We start from the raw sequence: 26,332 nt of genomic DNA on the forward strand, positions 1-26,332 counted from the left end.
ATATATATGTGTGTGTGTATATATATGAGACAAGATCTAATTTTGTAGCCCAGACTTGAGTGCCTTGATGCAATCATAAGTCACTGCAGCCTCGAAGTTTTGAGCTCAAGCAAGCCTCTACAGACCTTAACGTAGTGTTTTAGGCTGGGTGCAGTCGGTCACCTGTAATCCCAGCACTTTGGGAGGCTCAGGTGGGTAGATCTTTTGAGGTCAGGAGTTCCAGACTGGCCTGATCAACATGGTGTAACCCCGTCTCCACTAAAAATAGAAAAATTAGCCAGGCGTCCCTACACCAGCACTTTGGGAGGCCGAGGATCTTTTGAGGTCAGGAGTTCCAGACTGGTCTGATCAACTTGGTGTAACCCTGTCTCCACTAAAATAGAAAAATTAGCCAGGCGTGGTGGCGTGTACCTGTAATCCCAGCTACTCAGGAGTTTGAGGCAGGAGAATCACTTAAACCTAGGAGGTGGAGTTTCCAGTGAACTGAGATTGTGCCACTGTACTCCTGCCTGGGTGACAGAGACTCCGTATTAAAAAAAAAAAAATAGTGTTTTAATTACTGTTTTCATGGTAACAAATGATTAAATATCAATAATTCGTGATGCTTGTGAATACTGATTTTTCATAGACGTTTAAGCTGTCGTTTTACATTTATAAACTTCTTATGTTAGAAATTGTTGATACGGTAGTAAACTTTATATTTTAGAAGTTCTACTTACTAGTTATGGCTTTAAATCTCAAATTATTTTGCAGATCAAATAATATATCTCATAGGTAAGATTTTTTTATGCAACACCTGATAGTTTCTTCAATTTGTAATTAATCTCAGTAACATCAAATTGTTTTTGTGGTAGAAATTTACTACCTGAAAAAATATTACTTTATTATTTAAAAATCTGCCTAAATAAAATATAAATTTGAAAAACAGTATAAGATTTCATGAGTTTATTAATATAATTTTTTTTCAGATATGGCCTTGCTCTGTTGCCTAGGGTGAAGTACAGTGGCACGATCATGGCTCACTGCAGCCTCGACCTCCTGGGCTCGAGTGATCATGCCACCTTAGCCTCCCGAGTAGTTGAGACTGCAGGCATGTGCCACCATACTCAACACTTTAGTATTTTTTGTAGAGTTGGGGTTTCACCATGTTGCCCAGGCTGGTTTTGAACTCCTGAGCTCAAGCGATCTGCCTGCCTCGGCCTCTAAAACTGCTGGGATTACAGGCATGAGTCACCATGCTTGACAGATTTCATCAATTTAAATCTTTGAGTGTTAAAGCAAGGGTGCTATTTAAGTTCTTCAGCTTCATTGTTAGAAATAAAAGGGAGAGTTGTTTGATTCATTCTTTTACTCTAGGACAAAACATAGTCTCTGTTGTGAAGTAAGAATTCACTCACGGTATAGAAACACCTTCCTGGCATCATGTTGATTAACACATACTTTTAGAATATAATACCTCAAAAATATGTTTGGATGTTTTTGTTATGATATAGATTCCATTGCTTTGTTAGAGACTTAAAATTACAGTGGCTTATACACAATAAAGGTGAAAAAAATGTTCAAAGCTTCTTTTCTGCTAGAGTTTTATATTACAGTGGAAGGAGGTAGACTAACAAATATGTTCAGTAACTGAATGAAACAAATTAGCTACTAAAAGTGGTATGGATGACACATTTTTATTCTAGAAGAGAAAAAAGCTTATATAAAAGTGCCCAAGAGAGCATGTTTACTGAACATATAATGAGGGAAGGCTAGAGCACTTGTTGAGGGGTGGAAGAAGACAAGACTGGAGAAATAAGTTGAGTCAGATTGTGAAGGATCTTGTAATAACAATTTATAAAATGTTAATTTTAGCTGGATGTGGTGGCCTATGCCTGTAATCCCAGCACTTTGGGAGACTAAAGCAGGTGGATCACTTGAGGTAGGGAGTTTGAGACCAGCCTGCCCAACATGGTAAAAACTCCATCTCCTCTAAAAATACAAAATTAGCCAGGCTTGGTGGCACATGCCTGTAATCCCTCAGGAAGCTGAGGCAGGAGAACTGCTTGTTGAACCTGGGAGGTGGAGGTTGCAGTGAGTTAAGATTGCACCACTGTACTCCAGCCTGGGCAACAAAGTGAGTCTGTCTCAAAAAGAAAAAAAAAGATTATATTATAGGCAACAAAATGCCACAGATGCTTTTAATTAGGATTGTGACCTGATAGTACTTATGTTTTAGGAGTATGTATGTATGTTTTCTTCATTTTAAAAGACGGATCTCACTCTGTCACTCAGGCTGGAGTGCAGTGGTGTGAACATTGCTCATTGCTGCTTCAGCCTCTCAAGTATCTGGAAATATAGCTGCATGCCACAGCGCTTCACTAATTAAAGATTTTTTTTTTGTAAAGATGGGTCTCACTATGTTACCCAGGCTGGTCTTGCTCTCCTGGCCTCAAGTGATCTTCCTGCACTGGCCTTTCAAAACTCCTGGATTACAAGGCACAAGGCACCGAGCCTGACCTATTATTTTATGGCATTTTTCTTTCAATGAACGTGACATTTCAGATTTAAAGTTTGTTGAAATTGGAAATGATTAACTTGCACCCATGAAACTAAGGCAGGGCTGAGAATTAAGAGGCAGGGAAGACACAGTTGTGGTCTGAAAATGAGGGAGAGGTGGTGGGGATGGAGGGAGAGGCCTTATTCTAGGAAGACTTGGGGGTAAAAGGCACAGAATTTGGTGATTAATTGGAGGAACAGGGAGAAATATGTTACAGATTGTAGCTTGGGAAATAACTAGTGAAACCATTTATAGAGATTAAATGAGAGGAAATAGATTTGTGTGTGTGTGTATTTTGGAAGAAGACAATGAATACAGTTTTAGTTAAGTGGGTTAAGTGCCCAAAAGACATCTAGGTGGGGCTAAAAGAGCCATTTGAGGACCTATAACACACTGAGGATGCCAAGTCATTTGCCAGACAACTTACAGCAAGCAGGACTCTAATTCTTTCTGAGCATACTAAAGATCTACAGCCATGAGTAGGTTAATGACAGGGATATGTCCTAAGAAATACATCCTTACATGATTTTGTCATGCAAACATCTGTTGGAAATAAGAGCTCAGAGTTGAAAAGAAAATGAGCACTCAAATAAAGGATTTCTCAGCAAGGCAAATTTACTTCTGCAGAAAAGTGCTGCTTGTACTTTTGGCCAGTGCAAGAGCACACCAAACAAAAGAGAGAAGGGGTTTCTATCCCTAATTCAGCCAGTCCCTGCTACTGTGTCTGGTCCTCATTGGAGTCAGACTACACAATCTAAGCTGATCTCGATTGGCTATTTCAAATGGAGCAGGGGTGGGGACTACAGTGGTGAGAAGAGCAGTTTCAGAACTAAGAGTGTCAAATAAGGAACAGATATGGGTTACAGATTGGGAACGGATGTGGGTTATAGAGTGGGAATGACTGGAAGGTTGTTTATTGTAACTAGGGGCAAGGAGGCACAAGGATTAAGGAAGTTAGGCTTTGAAAATAGAGAACAAAGAATGAAGGAGTTGAAAAGTGGAACCTTTGAAGAGGAACTCACTGTATTCAACACATCATAGAGTGCATGTATGCAAACCTGAATAGTATAGCCTACTATACTCCTAGGCTGCATGGTGTAGGCTATGGCTCCTCAGATGCAAACCTCTATGTACAGCATGTCACTATACTGAATACTGTAGGCAACTGTAACATAAATGTTAAGTATTTGTGTAGCTAAACATAGAAAAGGTACAGTAAGAATATGATGTAAAAGATTAAAATGGCACATCTGTGTAGAGTTCTTATGAATGGAGCTCGCAGGCCTGGTAGTTGCTCTGAGTGAGTGGTGAGTGTGAAGATCTAGGACATTACTGTAAACTACTGTAGACTTTATAAAACACTGTATACTTAGGCTACACTAAATTTATAAGAAAATATTTTTCTGGCCATGCATGGTGGCTCACATCTGTAATCCCAGCACTTTGGGAGGCCAAGGCAGGTGGATCACCTGAGGTCAGGAGTTTAATACCCACCTGGCCAACATATATAAAGTACCTAGTGTATGTACCTAGTGTGTAATACACACACACACACACACACACACACACACACACACACACACGAGGTACTTTATATTTCATATTTCCAACCAAACTTGTGAGATAAATTATCTCCATTTTATAAGAAAAGGAAGTAAGACTCAGAATGCTTAGGTGGCTTGCCCAAGGTCCTTGGTTAGAAGGTGCAGAAGCAATGTTTTAACACAGGTTTTGTCTGATTCCAAAACCTGGTCTTTCAACTACGTAATGCTGTGTCCTAGAGTGGGTTTGTCTGTCTTCTGGTAGTTCTTTATAAATTGACAGATAAAATAGTATGTATTTACTATGTACAATATATTTTGAAGTATATAGTTGATTGACTAAAGCTAATTAACATATGCATTACCTCACAGTTTTGTGGTGAGAACACTTAACATCCACTCTCAGCATTTTTCAAGAATGCAATATATTGTCATTAACTATAGTCACCATGTTGTACAATAGATTTCCTGAACTTACTCCTCCTGTGTTACTGAAATTTTGTATCCTTTGACAGACATAGCTCCACCTCCCCAACTGTTTCAATAACCCCAGCCCCTGAAGCCCCATTTTATAGAGTGGGTTTAAATGGGTGAGAATAGTTGGTAAATGTTGAATCATTCAACTACGTAGAAGTGAATCTCAGTAACAATTTAACTACATTTTTTGCTTGTACACAGGAGTGGCCCAGTAAGGGAGTACATGGTCAGTGTGACATACATAATCTACAGTTTACAAGGGTACCTTAAAGAACATCTATCAATACATACATACACAAACACACATACACCCAGTAGTCAAAATGATTTTAAAAATCACGTCTTAGGTCAAAAAGATATTTAAGTTAACTTTTACTATTCATTAAAAATGAACTTTCTAAAATATTAGTAAATTTCATTTTAAGCTCTGTCTTGAAGTGCTGATACCACTGAAGTAACATTTTTCTTCTTTCAATTTTTTCTTGTAAAATTATAGTTTTCTCTTTTTCTAAAACAGCAGGAAGTTCCTTCCAGTTCTTGATAAAAATAAAGGGAGCACCCATGGACTTCAGTAACTGCAGAGGAGCACTGTGGTGGACAGATGTGTTTCCACAGCTGCCAGCTGTCATCACGTCTTCCACCACAGGAATGGAGCCATAGGAACAAGCCTCATAGATTCGATAGCATTCTGTGTTTACTCCGACAGGGCACAATGTGAGATCACTCTGAAGCAAGGCATCTTGGTAATTCTTAAGACTTTCATTTGTTTCCTGAGGCTGCCACCTAGAAAATCAGAAAAACAATGCAGTTTTCATTTTATCTTCCCTCTGTCTGGAATAGTCTTCTCCCAGACATACATAAGACTCACCTGTGTACATTCTTAAGGCCTGTGCATAAATATAACCTTCTATTGAATGCCTTCCTTGGCTATTCCAAAATAGCAAATGCTCCACCAAAAACACCCAAGCCCTCTCTGTGTCATTCTTCTGCTTAATTTTTATAGGGCATTTATCATCTTCTGACACAATATATTTTACTTGCTTGTCTCCTCCAACAATCGTTTAAGTGACAGGAGGACATGGACTTTGATTGTTTTGTTTACTGCTGTTGTATTTACTGTGGGTAAACAGTTTCTGGCATATAGCAATTGCTTGGTAAATGTTGACTGAATGAATATGATTACATTAGCAATAAAGTTAGGAATTACACATTCTAGAAGACAGTACCTGCTATAATTTAAAAAGTAAAATAAATTCCAGACCTAACTAGACATTTTTAAGGCATTACTTCCCTGGTGACTCTGCCTTATACTTTATTTGAAAACTTGACTTGCCTATTTAAAAACAAAAAAATGATCGCACATTTACTTCCTTCACTCCTTAAATACCTGTTTTTTGGTTACTACATAAAAGAAGAAATTTAACCCTACTGAGTCTCCCTATCCAACCATTCATCCACTCACCATTTATCCTAGGCCCCCTTGTGCAAAGTCCTATGTTAGATCTGGGGATTCACGGAAGAAGAATACAAGGTCCCCGTCCTGAAGATGGTTTCAGGTTCCTGAATTCCTGAATATGTGAGAGGTATTGCATACTGGTCTTAGAACATTGAATTGGTCCACTGCATATCATCTCAGGGATGAACCTAAGAATCTAGTGGCATTTATAATCTTCTGTGTGACTAACAAATATTATTGAGGAAACCTTAACAACTGAAATTTGCAAATGACAGTTACCAGTATTCCTCTTCAAGATGGACTACAGCCATAGGAGGTTCTCCCTATTTAAAATGTGTACAACCCAGTCTTTTCACAGTTTTAATTACTAATGTATCTTCTGGGGAAAGACTGGTGCAAATAGAGAACAATGCTTCTTTGGAAACCACAAAGCAACTCTCAGACTAGAGAACAAAATGAATGAATTAAATAAGCATAGAACTTACTGTTCTCTTGGTGAAACCCAACAAAGTTTATCGTTCCCATCTTTTTTCAAAATATTCATTAGTGCCTGTCTGGATGAATTTTCATAAATCGTTCCTAAGAAATTACATAAATATGGCCTCTGATCATGCAGCATTGACCAACTTGCCTCCACCACAGGAAAATTCCTATATCTATAAAAATGAATACACATGAGTTAATATAGGATATCGAATTGGCAAAAATCCCCATAACCCAGCCTCTTAGGTAGCAAGTATAAAGAAGAGGTTTAAAATGTGATTTCTAAATCTCAAATTGTAGTCTTCCATGCATACTTTGGAAAAGTCCCTGAATCTGACTTTAAAAAAATGAATTTCATATTGACATCTCTTACAAAATTGTTATAGAAATTTTGTACCTAAAGTTCTTTGTTTTTGACATTCTTTAACTTGCATTACCCATCTGCAGCTGTTAGGCATGTTACATTCAAAACCTTCAAAGTATAAAGACTCTTCTGTACTCATAATGATTGTGATTTAAGCAGTGTTTTAGGCAGGTGATGAAAATATTACAGAAAACTCCAGAAGAGGGAGATGGATGGGGAAAAGGAAGATGTAGATCAAAGAGTATGAAGTTTCAGTTGGACAGGAGGAATAAGCTTTAGTGATCTATCACACAGAATAGGGTGACTATAATAAATAATAATGTGCTGTATATTTCAAAATTGCTAAAACATTTTATGTTTTCACCACTAAAATTGTTAAGTATGTAAGGTGATGGATTTATTAGTCTGATTTAAGCATTCTCGATTGCAAACATTTCAAAACATCATCTGTACCCCATTAACATATACAATTACTATTTGTCAATTAAAAAAAGGAAAGAGTATATATTTTGCTATTGCAAAGGGCTCTAAAAATTAATCCCAAGGGCTTTTCAAGTAGATTAAAATGAACTGACAGAAAAAAACACAGTATGCCATACAGGAGAGTCTTGTTGCAAGTGACCTATTTTTATGGGCATTTGGAAATACCAGGGATTAAACTGTGTACCTGAAATATAACCTTAACATGAGAACAAAATTTTATCTAACAGTATGTAACAGGGTTTCTTAACCTCAACATTACTGACATTTGGGTTAATTTTTTCTTGTGGAGGCTGTCTTATATGTTGTGGGGTGTTCAGCTGCATCCATGGGCTCTACCTGCTAGCTACCAGTTGTGACAATCTCTTCCCTCCAGTTGTGACAATCAAAAATGTCTCCAGGCCAGACACAGTGGCTCATGCCTGTAATCCCAGCACTTTGGGAAGCTGAGGCAAGCAGATCACTTGAGGTCAGGAATTCAAGACCAGCCTGGCCAACATGGTGAAACCTCATCTCTACAAAAAATATAAAATTAGCCAGGAGTGGTGGTGCCCATCTGTAATCCCAGCTACTTGGGAGGGTGAGGCAGAAGAATCACTTGAACCTGGGAGGCAGAGGTTGCAGTGAGCCGAGATCATGCCACTGCACTCCGGCTGGGGTGACAGAGCAAGACTCCGTTTCAAAAAAAAAAAAAAAAAAGTCTCCATATACTGCCAAATGCCCCCTGGTTGAGAACCACTGACCTATATAAGAAATATACTGGCCTAGTGCAAGAACGCCATGCTTATCAAGAGGTTCCATCTTATACTATATGAAAACATTTTACAAATGCAGGCTCTGCTCAAAAAATAGATTTTTAAGAGGGTTTTAAAGCTGGCTTTACTTAACAAAAACCTTTTTGTCTGGCCCTACCCCAAATCTACTGAGTCGAGATGCTATAGGAATAGGCCTGGGAATATATATCATTACTGTGCTGGTGACTGTGTCGCTAACTAGGCAGCAGTCTAAGCCACATCCAGCAACCAGTGACAGAATAATGAATAATGAATGTACGATTAAAAAATCATGTCAGTGAGACTTTTCATAATTTATCTACTCAACAAATACAGAATGTCTACTCTGTGCAGGTGCTGTTAGGTTCTGTGGCTAGAGAAGTGAACAAAAGAGACAAAAATCCCTCCTCTCAGGAGGTTTATATGCTAGTGGCAACTTACCTTAAAATCAACTTGCTCTTAATTAAAAACATTCTATTAAAAGAAAGATAAAAATATATGTTTTCCATTTTATAGCTGGAGAAAGACTATATCTTTTTTTTTTGAGACACAGTCTCATCTCACTCTGTGGCCCAGGTGGGAGTGCAGTGGTGCAATCTCAGCTCAATCTCCTGGGCTTAAGTGATCTTCCCACCTCAACCTTTTGACTAGCTGGGACTACAAGTACGTGCCACCACGCCTTGCTAATTTTTGCATTTTTTTTTTTTTTTGTAGAGAGGATTTTGCCATGTTGCCCAACCTGTCTTTGAACTTTTGGACTCAAGTGATCTGCCTGCCTTGGCCTCCCAAAGTGCTAGGATTACAAGCATCGAGCCTCTGTGCCCGGCCTAAAAAAATGTATCTTGAGAAACCTGAGCTATTATTTAATTAATCCCTCCTTTTATAGAAAGGATTTGTATAAATTCAACCAGTCCCAAATGTTACAGTATATTCCTGATATAATAATATTACATTTTTTAAAACTATAAATTATATAGATACTACCATTGTTTTTTAAAAAAAAAGTCTGCCATTTCTCTGCTAAATATATATTTTATGGCACTCCTAATAAGCTTGAAAAATCCATCCTATGCCTTGGGGTTTTAAAACAAAAAAAGTAACTCATTCCTTATAAAATAACAAAATACTCTAAAAACATCATAATTGTTATTGAGGCATGAGACCACACACTATTTTTATCTCTAAGATTGTACCTGGCCTCAATAATCCCAGAAGAACTAAATTTATTACAATTGTGAATAAATCTTCCTGGTTCAGAAATTCAGGTGTTAGTGCCTAAAAATGTTTAATCATATTTTGTACTTACGTTGCTACTCCTAAAGGCCACTGAAAAACATCCACGTCATTAATCCAGGGGCTGTCATATGTTATGAAAAGCAGCTCCACGAAGCCTCCATTTCTTTTGAGGAATGGATTTATCCACTCATTATTACAATGTTCATTTCCAAGCAAAACAACAGCGAGATGCTGGAGTTTTTGAATTTGCACTAAATTTTGTGCATAAAGTAACCACTGGGTGGCATAAAAGATCTTTGCTTTTTCTCTTCCATTTAAAATGAGTACCAAATTATTCACGTCAACGGAGAAGTATCCTGGTATTACAGCTGGACCAGTGATGAAGCTGTTAAAAACAACACAACAAAAACAAGAGACAAACAACAAAGCCTGAACAAAGGTATTTGGTATCAGAAATTCTTCATCATTTTATACAAAATCTATAATGAGACTTAATCCATATTCTTTCTAGAAATAAAATTTCTATAATACAGTTTCTTTGGAATAAATCTGAATGAATGATGGGGCATAGCTCTAGATTAATGGTAAGCTTTGGTTGTAGACAGATCAACTTGCATATGATAATACAAAATGTGGTAGTTTTTTTTTTTAGATTTTAGGCAGGGTCTCAACTCTTGTAGCCCAGGCTGGAGTGCAGTAGTGCAATCTTGGCTCACTGCAGCCTCAACTTCCCTGGCTCAGGTGATCCTCCTACCTCAGCCTCCTGAGGAGCTGAGACTATAGGTGTGGGCTACCATGCCCAGCAATTTATATTTATTTGTAGAGATAGGGTTTCACCATGTTGCCTAGGCTGGTCTTGAACTCCTTGGCTGAAGCAATCCACCTGCCTCAGTCTCCCAAAGTATTGGGATTACAGGCATGAGCCACCATGCCTGACCTTTTTTTTTGTTTTGTTTTTTAACCACACCAAAAATAAATGCTGGCTACAATTTAAACTCTTCAGCAAAGAAACAAAATTGAATAGCATGGAACTCTGTAAAATAATGGTATAGTTCAAACCAGAAAGGTGTTTAAAGTTAGTAGTTCTCCACCCTTTTATGGTGTGAGCTGCTATTATACTCTTCATCTGAATCAATGGATGAGGAAGTGTTGACAAACTGAGAAATGGAGCATGGCATTATAAATGGATTTTTATGAGGTTTTCTTTTTTTTTTTAATGTATTTATTTGCATATAACAAAAAATTTAATTCTTTGTTCCACAATAATTCATCACATTCAAATTATGTGCTCTTTTTACTTTTGCTTCTTGAAATCGAAACGTTTAAGACTACTAAACATTTTACTCCTTGCCCTGAAGATGAGGCCTAATTTAAGAGATGAATAATCAGCTGATAACTGATTCAATGAATGGCATTTGTCTTATTATTTGTCTTTGGGTATTTATGTGTATGCTAAAATTTGTGGGTGAAAGGAGATACTCTGGCACCTTGTAATCATATTGAGAAACAGGTTATTTACATGGTCCCAGAGAATCTCCTAGTAAAATAATTAATCACAAAGGAAAAAACAGTGATTTTACAGTGAACAAACCAGGCAGACTGCACCTTAGCCAAGTGATCAAAGTTAAACAGAATCGGTAATGGGAACAAGTATGACATTGAGGATGACACAATGTTGCTTCTGAGGTATTCTGAACCAAAATATATAACCTCAATTTATTTGTAAGGAAACATCAGACAAACCCAAACTAAAGAACATTCTACAAAATAAATGGACAGTACTCTTCATAAGTCACAAGGTCAACAAAGACTGAGAAACTGTCACAGACTGGGTAAAGCCAGGGAGATATGAAACTAAGCACACTGTGTGATTCTAGATTGGAAACTGGGCCAGAAAAGGGCTAGTAGTGGCAATGTGAATATCTGTAAATTAGATAATAGTTTTGTATCAATGGTATTTTCCTGAAAATAATTATACTGTGATTATATAAGATGTTAGCATTTGAGGAATCTGGGTAAAAGGTATAAGGGAATTTTTTGGTACCATTTTTGCAATATTTTGTCTAAAATTATTTCAAAAATAAGTTAAAAAATTAAGACATTAAAAAACAACTATGTCATAATTTTATAGGAAATAATTTGGGTATATTTAAATATTAGCAGTTTAAGTGGCTGTAGATTAAAGTTCATATACATAAATGCTCAAATAGAGGAGAAATGAGTCTGGCCTTATATTTATAATTGGGTTCAATTATTATACATTTTGAATGACATAGCCTATAAATTCAGCTCTAATCATTAAGGAAAGGTGTTACAAACATAGAAATAGCCCAAATTTTATATTTTAATATATATAAAATATATATATATATATTTTTGGAGACAGAGTCTTGCTCTGTCACCCAAGCTGGAGTGCAGAGGTGCAATCTAGGCTCACTACAGCCTTGATCTCATGGACTCATGCCATCCTCCCTAGCAGCTGGGACTACAGGTATATGCTGCCATGCACAAACAGTGTTTGTGTTTTTTTTGTAGAGACAGTGTTTCACCATGTTTCCTAGGCTGGTCTTGAACTCCTGGGCTCAAGCAATCCTCCTACCTCAGCCTCCTAAAGTGCTAGGATTCCAGGTGTCAGCTAGTATGTCCAATTCTTCTTTTTTCTTTGACACAGGGTCTCACTGTCACCCAGGCAGGAATGCAGTCATGTGATCATAGCTCACTGCAGCCTTGACCTCCGAGGCTCAAGCTATCCTCCCACCTCAGTCCCCCAAGGAGCTGGGACTACAGGCACTAATTTTTACATTTTTTATAGAGACATAGTTTCGCCATGTTGCCTAAGCTGGTCTCAAACTCCTGAGCTCAAACATGCTGCCCGCTTTGGCCTCCCAAAGTGCTGGGGTTACACGTGGGAGCTACCATACCCAGGCTATGTTTTGATACTTTAAAAATAAAATTTTTAGTCCCATCTGCAGCTTGTTCTGTCACCCATATATTAACACACCAAAGTACAGATATTTTTTACTTCCCAGGTGAAGTTATTGTTAGATCTTGCTTTCGCATATTTTGGTGACAAATTAGATATTTATTTAGTCTACTATAGTGAAAACTATGGAAAGGTCCTCTATTTTATTTTTAAAAAATTTTTTAAGTGAAAAAAGATGGGGTCTCACTATGTTGCCCAGGCTGACCTCAAACTCCTAAGCTCAAGTGATCCTCCTGCCTTGGCCTCCCAAATTGCTGGGATTATGGGGGTGAGCCACTGTGCCCAGCTGAAAGGCCCTTTAGGAATATTACTTTTGTTGCTCTAAGCAGTACATAAATTAATAACTTTATAAATAAATCCACTACCCCCTTCAGCTATTAGTTCATTTGAGTTTGCAAGGAGACATTAATGCCCATTTCCATAGACTGGGAAGGAGAAAAGGGGAAACTAAATTAGAAGGTGCTCAACAATTACTTGGTAGAAAATGAATTATTGGATACTCTGATCTCTGCATTTATTTAATATTTTAATTTTTGAAGAATTATGCATTTAATACTTGTATAAATACATTTTCCAAAGCTAGGGAGCAATGATATGTTGGTGGTCAAAGTTTTAAGCAATATAGCTGACAACTTAGAAACTGAGAACAAGAACTGTGGAGAAACCATTTCCTATGAACAGAACACAGTGGACTATAATAGAGATCTGAGTATCCTACAACAGCTACACATCAACAGAGAGAGGAAATGGTAGTAAGGGCTAGACCTCCAATTGTGAATCGTCTACCTATGATGGCGCATTTTCGAGTTCATGTTAGCTGGATTTGGCTGGCCCCAGAGAATGCTACTAGAATGTATCAGTAAGACAAAAGGTTATCACTTAAAGGCTACAAGAAAGTCCTTTCACTGATGGTGACTTCCTTTCTCTTATATATGACCCTCCAAGCAAGGATCTCTTTGCTCTGTAGTTGAGGTCTAATTTAAGAGATGAGTCATCAGCCCATGACTGATTCAAGCAATAGCATTTCTCTTAAGTAGTTTTTGGTATTGTAGGAAGTTGTTTACTTGATGTTCTAATTTTTATCTATCCCAAAGTTCTTTTTAGGTAAGGGTGATAAACCTAAAAAAAAATTATTCAGTGTTCATTCAGACTATTTATGATTCATTCTATGAGAAATTGTGTTCTGAAGAGAAAATAATATAATTACTATCCTATGTGAATGAAACTTATCTTTTCAAAGACAGCTAAGTTCTTATTCCTTTTGGTCATAAATGATTGTTTTCCACCTCACTCCTCTCTGTTTCTGCTATTGTTTAGGTAGCTTACCTGCAGCTAAAGGCAGTTTTAGTTTCCTAAGCATATAAAATCTCCTAAATGTATCACCAACAGATTAATTTCTATTGTAGAAATAATATATATTAGATTTAGGGGAGAAAAATAATGTTTTTACTTGCTTCTAATTTCACACATCAGGTATACTCTTATTGCAGCACTTCACTCTTTTTTTCAAAATTATGAGCATACCAAAAGTGGGCTATTAATTTTGTCTGTGTAGGCAAAAGCATCAGAGAACCCTGCAAGTATCTACATGCACTGTGCACCTTGTGCCTGAAATTCACTAAGTAGTAAACACAGCCCTGAAAAATCACACAATTAAAAAAATTTAAAACATTAAAAGATAATAAAGAATTAGGCACATTCGATATGCAAAAGTTAAATAATAGATAAAAGGGATTATGGCAAAATGGTAATTAAATTACCATAAAGAGGATATTAAAATCTGAAAACATTTAAAAGTCAAGATAAGGTTATAACTAGGTTGTAGCAGATTAGGAAAATAATTCTAGACCCAAAGCATCAAAAGAATCTCTAAAAATGACCCCTTTTAAGAATTCAGCATGATGCCAGGCCAGAGTTGCATACTTATATTCCTAGCTACTCAGAAGGCTGGGGTGGGAGGATCTCTTGAGCCCAGGAGTTCGAGGCTGTAGTATGCTATGATCTTGCCTGTGAACAGTCACTGCACTCGAGTCTGGGCAACATAGCAAGAAAAGAATTCAACATGAAATCATGCAATCGAATATATTTAACATTGGAGGTGACTTCTAGATGATGTGGACTCATCTATCATGTTAAAGGGAGGACCATGGTTCAATCCCATCTTTACTAGTCATTAAATCTCTCAGAACATCAAGGTTTTCATCTGCAAAATATGAGTAATACCACCAGCCACACAGGGTGGTTGTGAAGATTAAAATTCACTGAGCTAATATCTATAAAAGCTCCTGGAACATTGCAACCACTTCTTGTTGACTCAGGATTCTTTCTATTTTAAAATAAGACAGTAAGACCCCACAAGGCTGGGAAATCTCGTAGCACACCAGCAGCACAGCTGGGACAAGACTGTGTGCCTCAGTGTTTTCTCTGCTAAGCTGGAAGCCTTCTAAGCAGCCTGAATGCTCATTAATCTTTGAAGAGGCATAAGGGCCAAGAGCTGGCAATTTCTCCTTTCTTTATCTTGACTACATGGGCTTGGGTGGAGACATTGGCTGAACAGGAGTGATGAGAGAAAGAGTTTCAGCACTTCTCTTCTGACAAACCAAAAATGTATCAAAACAGTGCATTTTTTAAACAAAGAAGGTTTTTAAATATTACACTGGATAAGGTGTGAACTCAGAGTTGCTACTCTAGGACACTGCTTAGTTCATCAGTTCTTAGATTTTAAGATTCCATTTATTAAAAAAAAACTGACAGTGACCTTTAGGGACCAATATAGAGTCACCAATTTTTTAAGACATTAACAAATAAAAATCTCCTGACTGTCTCTTACTTTATTCAAGAGTGTAGTGCTTGACTTTTGGCTTTATCCACTAATTAGAAGTGTGTAAACTTAGGCCAGGTACTTAGCCTTTCAGTGCTCAATTTCCTTATCTGTAAAACAAGGAAAAGCACAGCACCTGCCTCATGGATCCTGTGAGCACTGAGAATAATGTCTCACGCATAGTAAGAGCTATGTAAAAATAGGATGTTATTTGTTATAATCACTAGTTTGTGGCTTTGGGCAAGTTCTTTAATCTCTTTGTGTCTTAGTTTCCTAACTTGCAAAATTTAAACAATGATACTTCATAGGGTTGTGGTAAGGATTCAACAAATTAAAAGTTATTAAGTATATAGAACTGTTTGGCACATAGCTCTTTATAAGCATCAGCCATCACTATCACCACTATTTTTTAAAGGATATTTTAACATTAGAAGAATAAATGTGACATTTTGAAAAACTATTTTTTGTTTGCCAATGAAAATTTTATTTGGGACATGCACTGATTAATGCTCCAGCATTCAACCTAAATGCCATGTCAGTAACCATTAGTGTTTTCTATAAAAGCTTTCACTCACAGTGAGCTAATGTCTTATAAAAGTAATGTCTGGACATTCTAAAAATGCTATCTGACATGTTTTATTCTACCATGATCTTTGGAAATAAGGTAATCTCTTTCATAAATAGCAGATGCTTATTGGACATATTATAATTGAATCTTGATAACAATGAATTATTAATTTATGATTTACCTTTTTGTTTTACCAGATGGGTAGACATTTATATAGCCTGTAGGAATGACTATACACAGAAATTATAAGATTCTGAAGGCAGTCTTTTGGGGGATAAGCAAAAGCCATGAAGAGTAGAAGTAAGGGTACTCCTAAGAAATTAAAAATAAAGTTGTCCTCTGAGATTAAACTATAAATCAACAGATGATGGATATGAGTGGTGGTAGGCAAAGTTCCTTCAAGAGACAGAATAGCTCTCAGGCTAGCTCAAAACTTAATTGAACATATTAATATAAAGAATGTATCAATGAGGCATTTGTGGGCAGGTATATGATGGAGGGATATGAGACGGTAATGGAAACAGAAAAAGGGGAACTGCTCTAGCTAGGAAGATGTTGCAGTACTTAGTTAAGTAACACTAAAAATAATAAAATAGCAGCAAGACTTCTACAGTGATTACTATGTGTCAGATACTATTCTAAGCCCTGTAATTTATTAACACATTTAATCTTTGGAATAATCTTGTGAAATACGAACTGTTATTTGCCTTAAACTTGAGGAAACTGAAACAGAAAGGTTAAGAAACTTGCCCAAGGTCAGACAGCAAAGTGACACAACAAGAATTTGAACTAGGCCAGGCATGGTGGCTCACACCAGTAATTCCAGCAGTTTGGGAGGCCAAGGTGGGCAGATCACGAGGTCACGAGTTCAAGATAAGCCTGGCCAACATGGTGAAACCCTGTCCCTACTAAAAATACAAAAAAAAAAAAAAAAAAACCAGTTGTAGTGGTGGGTACCTGGGATTCCAGCCATTTGGGAGGCTGAGGCAGGAGAATTGCTTGAACCTGGGAGGTAGAAGTTGCAGTGAGCCAAGATGGCGCCACTGCATTCCACCCTGGGCAACAGAGCAAGACTCTGTCTCAAAAAAATAAAAGAATTTGAACTAAGATAGTCTGGCTTCAGAGTCTGTGCTTTCAATAACTCAGTCACATGCTACACTGCCCACAGGTGATGGGGCTTCATCAGCCTCATCCAGAAGTTCAGTTAAGCCTGTATGTATTCATGCATTCATATTCTGAGCACAGCCTATGGATGATGTTACTGATTCAGTGGTGAACAAGGAGTCATATTTCTGTCTTTCTGAAACAGTTAAAAGCACTACATATAATTAAATCCCATTTTATGGTTCCATAAGTAATCAACCCTCATTTAACTGGTTATCACTTGTAGCCTGCCTGTATGGAAAGAAAGTGTCAGTCAAACCAATACAAATGCATGGCCTAACTGACAGCTCTCTTTCCATTCTGTATCATTTATTTGGTATGCTGGAATACATTCTTTGGACCTATGTGTTGATGAAAATTAGCATTCCTGAGCCTGATGAGCCCTGGAACGCTGATGATACCCTTTCTACTTCTGTCTTAGAATTGTCTTAAGGCTACTATTAAATGACATAAGCTCATCTGTTTATTTAAACAAAATGTATTTATACTTCTTTTCAACAAGTATCTTAACAATACTTAGAAATTCTTTCAATATCTTCAAGGTAAGCCATTACTTCTGATTCACTTTTGGTCAAATAAGGATGGTGAATGTATGGAAACACTTAAGTTGGTACCCATATAGCTGATGCAACTCAAAACTTGCAATTTCATAAAAGTTTATTAATTGTTGATAAATATGCTACTTTTCAAGAACCTAAAACTTTAACAGGCTGTTTATAAAAATCTCATATAATGGTGACCTTCCTTGAATATAGTTATCTTAAATCCTAAGAGGAAATGGTATTACTATCTGGCCGTAATACCAGTATACCTTATTTTACTGTGCTTCACTTTATTGTACTTTGCAAATAATGCATTTTTTACAAATTGAAAGTTTGTGGTGACCCCCAGTCAAGCACTTCTATTGGTACCATTTTTCCAGTAGCATGTGCTCACTATGAGACGATGATATTGTTTGCCTGTGCCACCACCCAAATCTCATCTTGAATTGTGGCTCCCGCAATTCCTGTGTTGTGGGAGGTGCCCAGTAGGAGGTAACTGAATCATGGGGGCGGGTCTTTTTCATGCTATTATCGTGACAATGAATAAGTCTTGCAAGATCTGATGGTTTTATAAAGGGGAGTTTCCCTGCACAAGCTTTCTTCTTTTGTCTGCCACCATGTGAGACATGCCTTTCACCTTCTGCCATGATTGTGCGGCCTCCCCAGCCATGTGGAACTGTGAGTCCATTAAACTTCATTCTTTGTAAATTGCCCAGGCTTTATCAGCAGGATGAAAAAAGATTAATACAGATGGCAAACTTAATAGATAAATGCTGTTTGTGGGGTCTAACTGCTCCACCAACCAGTGTTCCCCGATTTCTCCCCATCTCCTTGGGCCTCCCTATTCTCTGAAACATAACGCTATTAGGCCAATTAATAACCCTATAATGCCCTCTAAGTGTTCAGGTGAAAGGAAGAGTTGCAAGTCTCTCACTTTCAGGAGTGTCCAAGGGAAAGAATACAGTCATGGATTCTTGGTTTCTGTTTCTGGTTGGGCCAGTAAAGCCCCTTCCTTATCCCTCTTTTCTGCTTATTACTAAAGAAACTAAAAGCCATGGCTTCAGGCTGCTAAAAGCCTATGACAAAACAAAACAGAATAACAACAACAAAATAAGGCGAGTTGGACAGGCTTGCAACCAAAAGCTAGAAATAAACTTAGTGAGGAAGGAATGTTGAAAGCTGAGACAAACTGAAAGCTAGGCTTCTTGTGCCAAACAGCCAAGGTGGGAATGCAAAGGAAAAGTTCTTGAAGTAAAAAGTGCTACTCCAGTGAACAATGAATGACATGAAGGTGAAACAGTCTTATTGCTTATATGTAGAAAGGTTTAATGGTCTGGATAGAGGATCAAACCAGCCACAACATTCCCTTAGCCAAAGCCTAATCCCGAGCAAGGCCTCCAGTCTTTTCAATTATATGGTGGTTGAGAAAGTTGAGGAAGCTGCAGAAGAAAAGTCGGAAGTTACCAGAGGGTGATTCATGGGGTTTAAGGAAAGAAGCTATCTTTGTAACATAAAAGTGCAAGGTGAAACAGCAAGTACTAATGTAGAAGCTGCAGCAAGTTATCCAGAAGATCTAGCTAAGATCATTGATGAAGGTGGCTACCCTAAACAACAGATTTTCAGTGCAGATGAAACAGCTTTATATCAGGAGAAGACATCTAGGGCTTTCATTGCTAGAGAGAAGTGTCAATGCCTGGCTTCAAAGCTTCAAAGGACTCTTATTAGAAGCTAAATGTAGCTGGTGACTTTAAGTTGAAGCCAGTGCTCATTTATCATTCTGAAAATCCCAGGACCTTTAAGAACTAACCTAAATCTACTCTGCCTGTGCCCTATAAATGGAAAAACAAAGCCTAGATGACAGCAACATCTGTTCACAGCATGGTTTACTGAATATTTTAAGCTTACTGTTGAGAAGTACTGCTCAGAAAAAAAAGATTCCTTTCAACATATTACTGCTCAGTGACAATGCACCTGGTCACCCAACAGCTCTGATGGAGATGCAGAGGAGATTAATGTCCTCATACCTGCTAACAAAATATCCACTCTGCAGCCAATGGATCAAGGAGTAATTTTGACTTTCGAGTCTCATTTAAGAAATACTTTTTGGCCAGGCATGGTGGCTCATGCCTGTAATCCCAGCACTTTGGGAGGCTGAGGCGAGTGGATTGCTTGGGGTCAGGAGTCCGAGACCAGCCTGGCCAACATGATGAAACCCCATCTCTACTAAAAATACAAAAATTAGCTGGGTTTGGTGGCGCCAGCCTATAGTCCCAGCTACTTGGGAGGCTGAGGCACGAGAATCACTTGAACCAAGGAGGTGGAGGTTGCAGTGTGCTGAGATTGCGCCACTGCTGTCCAGCCTGGATAACAAAGTAAGACTCTGTCTCAAAAAAAAAAAAACAAAAAACAAATAACAACAACAAAAGAAATACTTTTTATAAGGCTACAGCTGCCACAGTGATTCCTCTGATGGGTCTGGGCAAACTGACAACCTTCTGGATACCCTGAACATTCATGATTCATGGGATGAGGTCAAAATATCAACATTATAAGGAATTTGGGAGAAGCTGATTTAAACTCTCATGGATGACTTTGAGGAGTCCAAGATTTAAGTGGAGGAAGTCATTGCAGATGTGGTAGAAATGGCAAAAACAAAGTAGAGTTAGAAGTGGAACCTGAAGATCTGACTGAATTGCTGCAATCTCATGATAAAACTTTAACAGATGAGGAGTTGCGTTTTATGAATGAGCAAACAAGGTGGTTTCCTGACATGGCATCTACTTCTGGTGAAGATACGATTCTATGAACATTGGTGAAATGACAATAAAGGATTCAGAATATTCCAAAAACGTAGTTCACACTTTCCCCCAATAATATAATTGTTATATAAAATAAACATTTAAAACTAAAGTTTTAATAAGCAAAATCTGATAAAATAGCATTTCATATAAAATTATAGTTTTCCTAAATAAAATAATCCTAACATATTAAAAACACTCAGAAAATATGCAGTCACAGATAGAAGTTACGTAAAAAGGCCAAAAAAGTCTAAGCTATACACTGGTTTTAGTAAATCTAAAATATATATATATATAAAATTTCAGGAAAATGGTAATCTATACCATTACATCCTGATAGAACTCATCAAATTTGTTTTAATAACAATCTGAAAAGTGATAGCAACAGCTTTGATACCACCTAAATATTTTAAAAAGTGAACATGACTATTATATGAAAGAGAAAAATGAAAATACTTTTAAGTTTACATATTATTCCTCCAAGATACAGAATGTTTTAAATGGTTGTCACTATTCAAATGATGTAAGGTGTGGACCATGAACTTTTCCATATAATTAGATAAAAATAAAAGAGACACATGATGCCAAAAAAGGAATATTCTGTTATATCCAGTTTCATAAGAAGAGGTCCAAGTAAGCTTAACTATGAATACATATTTATGAGATTTACTTCCCTCTTCTTTACAAGTTGAAATAGAAATATTTTTATGAATATATTTTCTCTTATTTTTCTTGTATTTATATAAAATATTGTAGAGCAAGATATCAAAGATTAATGTTGCACAACTAACATAACTAATACCTGTATTGCGTTCTTCCTACAATTGACTTTCCTTCTCTCCATTGAGCAGTCACATCGTTGGGATCAAGTAAGCCTTCAAAAATATGCTCCCAGAGATATAATCCTGGTAATCAACAACAAAAACAAAATCAGAACAATTTACTATCTTATCTACTCTGGTGCATGAGACAAGTTTATTTTCTGTTCGTTTACTCATAGACTATAAAACCAGAACTCCTCCTCTTTGAGTCTTTGGCAGGCAGTGCTAGTAAGCAACAGCTCCAAATCATCAACATGGCAGCTAATGAGAGACACAGTTCAGAAGCTGTCAGTGTGTAAAATGTGGCAAAATGTGAGTTAATATTAAAGACCTCTCCTACTCTAGATTTGAGAACCCCCTAATTTGTCTGGATGTTTACTACCTGTCTTTTTCTGAAATGAAATGTATTATATTACAAAGTAAACTACTGTATGATTAGAACTATTTTTATAACTTAGGGGGAGTTGCCATTTTGTGCCAAATGGAGCCAGAGGAGCTCAGGTATTTACATATATTAATATGTCAAGGGTATATTACCTCCTCCTCACTTGAACACGTATCTCTGAATGCATGATCCCCTCACAGACAAATGCCACTACATCCTTGTCTTTATGGCAGCCCCTGTTTTATCATGATTTCACCTGAATGAAAGCTCTAAGGGTAGAAGAGAGCAGTGAGGCAATATGGAGACCATACAACACCTCAGGGAACCCTGTTTTGGTTACACTCAGAGATGTATTTTGTTCCACTCACATTGTACCCTGGTACTAAAGGAAACCCAAATCACCATTTAAAATGTGGCCAATTAGATAAAGCTTTCCAAATGTGATGGGTTAAATAATTCTCCCTGTCCAATCAGCAAAGATGTCCATATTCTAATCTCTAGAATCTATGAATATGTTACCTTGAATGGCAAAACACTTTAAAATATGATTAAGTTAAAGATGCTGAGGTGAAGAGATTATCGTGGATTATCTGGGTGGGCCCTATGTAATCTCAAGAGTCCTCACACAAGGGAGGCAGGAGGGTCAGAATGAGGAAAGGGATATGTAAAGATGGAAGCAGAGGTCAGAGTGATGTGGGGCTCTAAGTGAAGGAATACGGTAGCCCCTGGAAACTCTAAATGGAAAGGAAACAGGTTCTTCTCTAGAGCCTCTAAAAGTAACACAGCCCCCTCACATTTTAGAGTTCTGCCTTCAGAAAGGTAGGATACTAAATTTGTGGAAATTTGTTATGGCTGCAATAGGATGCTGTGGATTATGCAGTTAAGATTAGGGTACCTGAAAATGGGGTGCTACTGTAACAAATACTTAAAAATGCGGATATGACTCTGAAATTGGGTAATGGGGAAAGGCTGGGAGAACTGTGAGGACATGATTTTTAAAAGCCTAGATTAGACTGCCTTGAATAAACTGCAGATAGAAATATGGAGTTTAATGACTCAGCTAGTGAAGACACAAGAAAGTAAGGCAAAGTAGAGAAAACCTTTGTCTTAGAGGATATCTAAATGATCATAAGCAGATTGTTGGTAAGAATATGCTTTTTTTTTTTTTTTTGAGACAGTCTTGCTCTGTCATCTGAGCTGTAATGCAGTGGCATGATCTTGGCTCACTGCAACTTCTACCTCCCGGGTTCACGCGATTCACCTGCCTCAGCCTCCTGAGTAGCTGGGATTACAGGCACGCACCACAATGCTCGGCTAATTTTTGTATTTTTGGTAGAGACTGGGTTTCACCATGATGGCCAGGCTGGTCTTGAACTCCTGGCCTCAAGTGATCCACCTGCCTTGGCCTCCCAAAGTGCTGGGATTACAGGCGTGAGAAACCATACCTAGAATATACAAATTAAAGAAATTGCTGCTCAGGGCTCAGAAGAAAATCAGAAATGTGTTATTAGAAACTAGAAGGATGAGGATCCTTGTTATATTATAGTAACACGCTTAGCTGGATTGTATCCTGCAGTTATGTGGAAAGCAGAACTTGTGATAAACTTCAGTAACTAGCTGGAGGGTTCCAAGCAAAGTGAAAGGTATGGACTGGTTTCTTCTTGCTGATTAGTGAAATGTAAGAAAGAGATTGAAGGAAAAATTTGTTAGGCAAAAGGGAATCAGATTTTGATGATCTGGAAACTTCTTGGACCATTAAGATTGCAAAACAGGTGAAAAATTGGATTTACTGTCAGGAAAGGGTGTTCCAGAAAGAAGACCAAGGATGTGGCTGCACAACCTTTTGCTAGTGTCTCAGAAGGATCAGAAGATCTGAATATTCATTCACACAGAGATCTCTTTGAAGAGATTATACATGTGACTTACAGGTTTCCTCAGCCATCTCAGCAGAAGCCAGGAATGAAGATGGGATTACTCAGAAATGATCTGTAGATGAGCTTCCCATCTAATGGAGTGAATCCTGTGACATACACAGGAGGCCCACAAGGTTCTTCAGAATGTTATGTGAGCAGAAACACTGCCAGCTTGGACTAAAAAAGACAGAGAGAGGTCACAATGAAAGGTGGCTGATGGGCTCTGAAAATTTTACCAGCTGGCAACAGGCTGATAAAATTACTAAGCTGCAAACTTGTGCTACTTTTTGTGAAGAAGGAAAGATGACTTTAGGAGTGTAGCTGAAATGCCAGAGGGCAAAGCTGTACAAGCCACAGATTATTCCTAGGCCTGAAATATCATCTAATGGAGCTGGCCATTTAGATGGAATTTAGATTTCAAAATTGCTCGGACAAGTGATACTTTTTTACTTCCATTTTTTCCCCCTTTTTGAATGGGAATGTCTATAACTGGTATTTTATAACTGTGCCTAGAGAATAGGCTGATGAAAGTAACATTTTTCCTGCCAGCAGAGGTGTTTTCTTTTTCTTTTTCATACCTAATTCCTGCAGAAGAGGTGTAAAAAAAAAAAGGTAGCATTTGATGAAATTCACTTGACCACTTTGCACTTATCAGATTGAAAAGAGAGAAGTCTGGAAATAAAAATCTGAGATTTAAAAGAAAAAATTAGTATTAGAGACTTTATTTTAAAAAAATTGTTAGAACTTGATGGCTGAAGGCCTGGGTTCAGGTACTTGAAATTTAGAGGTTGGTGGGAATTTTCAAGGATGTACATGTGTATGTAAGTCTGAACGAATTTATGAAATACCATGAGCAGAGCACTATGCTCTGTACATTTTCGTCTCATCTGGCACTTTCCATCCATACCCCTTATTGTACATAAACCCAACTCATGTTCAAAGGCTAAAGCGCTTGCTAAGTCACTAAATTCTTTGTGACTCTTCTAACCCTCATAGCCCCATTCTCTAATTGAGCATAATATATATCTTAGAACAATACACTCTCATGATATTCACAGCAAAAATGCTTCTGTGGGCAATCAAGTTTAATCAACTACATACTATATTAATACAATGAACACTGTCATATTAAAGGCTCTTGAGATAGGCCTGCAATGAAGAACACTGTTTAACTTTGTTCTCTTCAGTGCTTCCCAAATGTCTTTGGCCATCAAGGGCAGAGGCCGCATCTTGTACTTGTGTATCAAGGGTCCAAAAAATACACAGAGTCATGAAAATTCGGTTTGCATATATATTGCAATCTAATGACACTATACAGCCTACTCACTGTATTGATAAATGAAGCTATGCTCTGCTAAAGACCAACAGTGGAATATGTATGGGTGTACATTTGCAAACAGATGTTGTCTACTTGAAAGGAGAAAGGCATTATTGACAAAAAGTGAGAAAAAAATATGATGCCTTAATTAACAAATTATGAGATAAATTATTAAAATAATTTCATATCAATAAGGTACATTTTACAATGCGTTTTACATGTCTTCCTTCTACATATTAACTTACCAATGGCAGCTTTGCCCCAGATTTGTACATTGAGGTCTGTTTTTCCTTTCGTGGATTTATTTAATATTTGAAGGCTAGTTTTAAATCTGTGTTGTTGCTCATTTTTTTCATCTCCTTCCCAAGGATTCCACTCTTCACTTCCCAAAGTGGACTGTTCTGTTTTAAAAAGAGTAACAGTGTTTACCAGTAAGGCATTATTACAGTTGTAGATAAATTCAAATCATTTACATTAAGTGTTAGTTCTAATTTCATCCTAACTTTTAATTTTTCAGAGATAGAGCAAATGAATTTAAACTGGTTATACCCACACAATTAAAAAAGAAAATCAGCAATTTTTTACTGAACTTTTTTACTCTGCAAGGTCTTAGAAAATAAAATGCTAACTTGAGACAGGAAAATTCTCTTCACAAAAACAAAACCTTCAAAAACCAGATTTAAAAAAAAAATGGATAATATGTATCAAGTTACAGGCTTTCTTGCAATTATTTATCCATTGTATACAGGTAACCTGTGCATAAAAAAACCTGAATTCAGAGTGTAGTGTCCACCAGTCTTAAATACTATTGTGCAAAACTCCTAATGGAGAGAGAAGCTGAGTCTGATCCTAACACAAGTTAAAACACAGGACAGGGGACCAGAATTTGGAGGTAAAGCCTGCCTTATGGTCACTGCAGAATTAGAGAAGGCTCTGTTTCAACATGGAAACGGATGTCTTAAACCTTGCAGCGATTTGGGGCCTTCCAGTATTCCCGCAAATCTCTGGCATTTGAGACGTCTTGGATTTTAACACGTGTTCGAAAGGCTTGCGCGCCTGTCACCCCCTTGGGGAGCGGGGACGGCCTTTGAGATGCGGGTAAGAATAAAGACCATTCTTCAATCCCCACCCCAGGGCTGGCTCGAGAGGCTTTAGGGGACAGGGCGGGTCTCAGGCCCGGCGGGTAATCCCGGACCTGAGAGCAGAGTCCGCGGCTGCGCGGCTCGCTCCGACCAACCCCGGCCCTGGACCTCCCGAGCCAGCGCGCTAGGTAAGCTGCAGCCAACGTCCTACCTCGACCGTGCCTCTCCCTTGCGGGGGCCGCCCCCTTCCTGAGGCCCCGCGGGGACCCGGCCGGGGCCTGGCGGCGGCGCCCGAAGAAGACGTGGTAGGCAGCGTAGAGGGAGAAGAGGCAGTACAGAGCGATAAGAAACGAGCAGAGCCGCTTCCGCGTCAGCCGCATCCCACTCCGGCTCCTAGTCAGGCCGCCACCGCCATAGAGCGGAAGGAAAGAGAAGCTGCAGCACCAGGCCGCGACCGCCACCGCGGCCCCGGCGGCGTCCGGCGCAGGCCCAGGTCAGTCCCCATCCGCGGCTTTTCCGCCCCGCCCCCGGCACAGCCCCGCCCCGGGAACGCCCACTGCCTCTGCCCAGGCCCCGCCCCCGCCAGTC

General features: G+C 38.2%; 1 protein-coding gene across 3 annotated transcripts; it reads right to left on the reverse strand.

The window, feature by feature from the left end:
• Positions 1-4,900: 4,900 nt before the first annotated feature.
• Positions 4,901-26,286, reverse strand: RXYLT1 (ribitol xylosyltransferase 1). Of its 3 annotated transcripts, XM_017520926.2 has the most exons (7): positions 25,956-26,184; positions 24,908-25,063; positions 23,358-23,521; positions 21,028-21,130; positions 9,420-9,734; positions 6,499-6,669; positions 4,901-5,340 (listed from the first exon to the last, which is right to left on the reverse strand). In XM_017520926.2, the coding sequence occupies exons 6-7, from the start codon at positions 6,630-6,632 to the stop codon at positions 4,923-4,925; spliced, it is 552 nt and encodes a 183-aa protein (XP_017376415.1). In that variant the 5' UTR covers positions 6,633-6,669; positions 9,420-9,734; positions 21,028-21,130; positions 23,358-23,521; positions 24,908-25,063; positions 25,956-26,184; the 3' UTR covers positions 4,901-4,922. The 3 variants fall into 3 exon arrangements, with proteins under 3 accessions (XP_017376415.1, XP_017376413.1, XP_017376414.1); XM_017520924.2 differs by lacking the exon at positions 23,358-23,521 and having other exon boundaries at positions 25,956-26,286; XM_017520925.2 differs by lacking the exons at positions 9,420-9,734; positions 23,358-23,521 and having other exon boundaries at positions 4,906-5,340; positions 25,956-26,266.
• Positions 26,287-26,332: the final 46 nt, after the last annotated feature.

The sequence above is a fragment of the Cebus imitator genome, unplaced genomic scaffold, assembly GCF_001604975.1.
Source record: "Cebus imitator isolate Cc_AM_T3 unplaced genomic scaffold, Cebus_imitator-1.0 Scaffold911, whole genome shotgun sequence".
NCBI lineage: Eukaryota > Metazoa > Chordata > Mammalia > Primates > Cebidae > Cebus > Cebus imitator.

Bases quoted from the DNA above. Each gene is read 5' to 3' on its own strand.
- RXYLT1 (XM_017520924.2), bottom strand. From the start codon at position 26,124: ATGCGGCTGACGCGGAAGCGGCTCTGCTCGTTTCTTATCGCTCTGTAC. The intron at 9,735-21,027 runs GTATTAGTTATG...TGTTTTTAACAG, and splicing joins GTAGGAAGAACGCAATACAG to CTTCATCACTGGTCCAGCTG. The intron at 6,670-9,419 runs GTAAGTACAAAA...TCATTTTTATAG, and splicing joins TGGCCTTTAGGAGTAGCAAC to ATATAGGAATTTTCCTGTGG.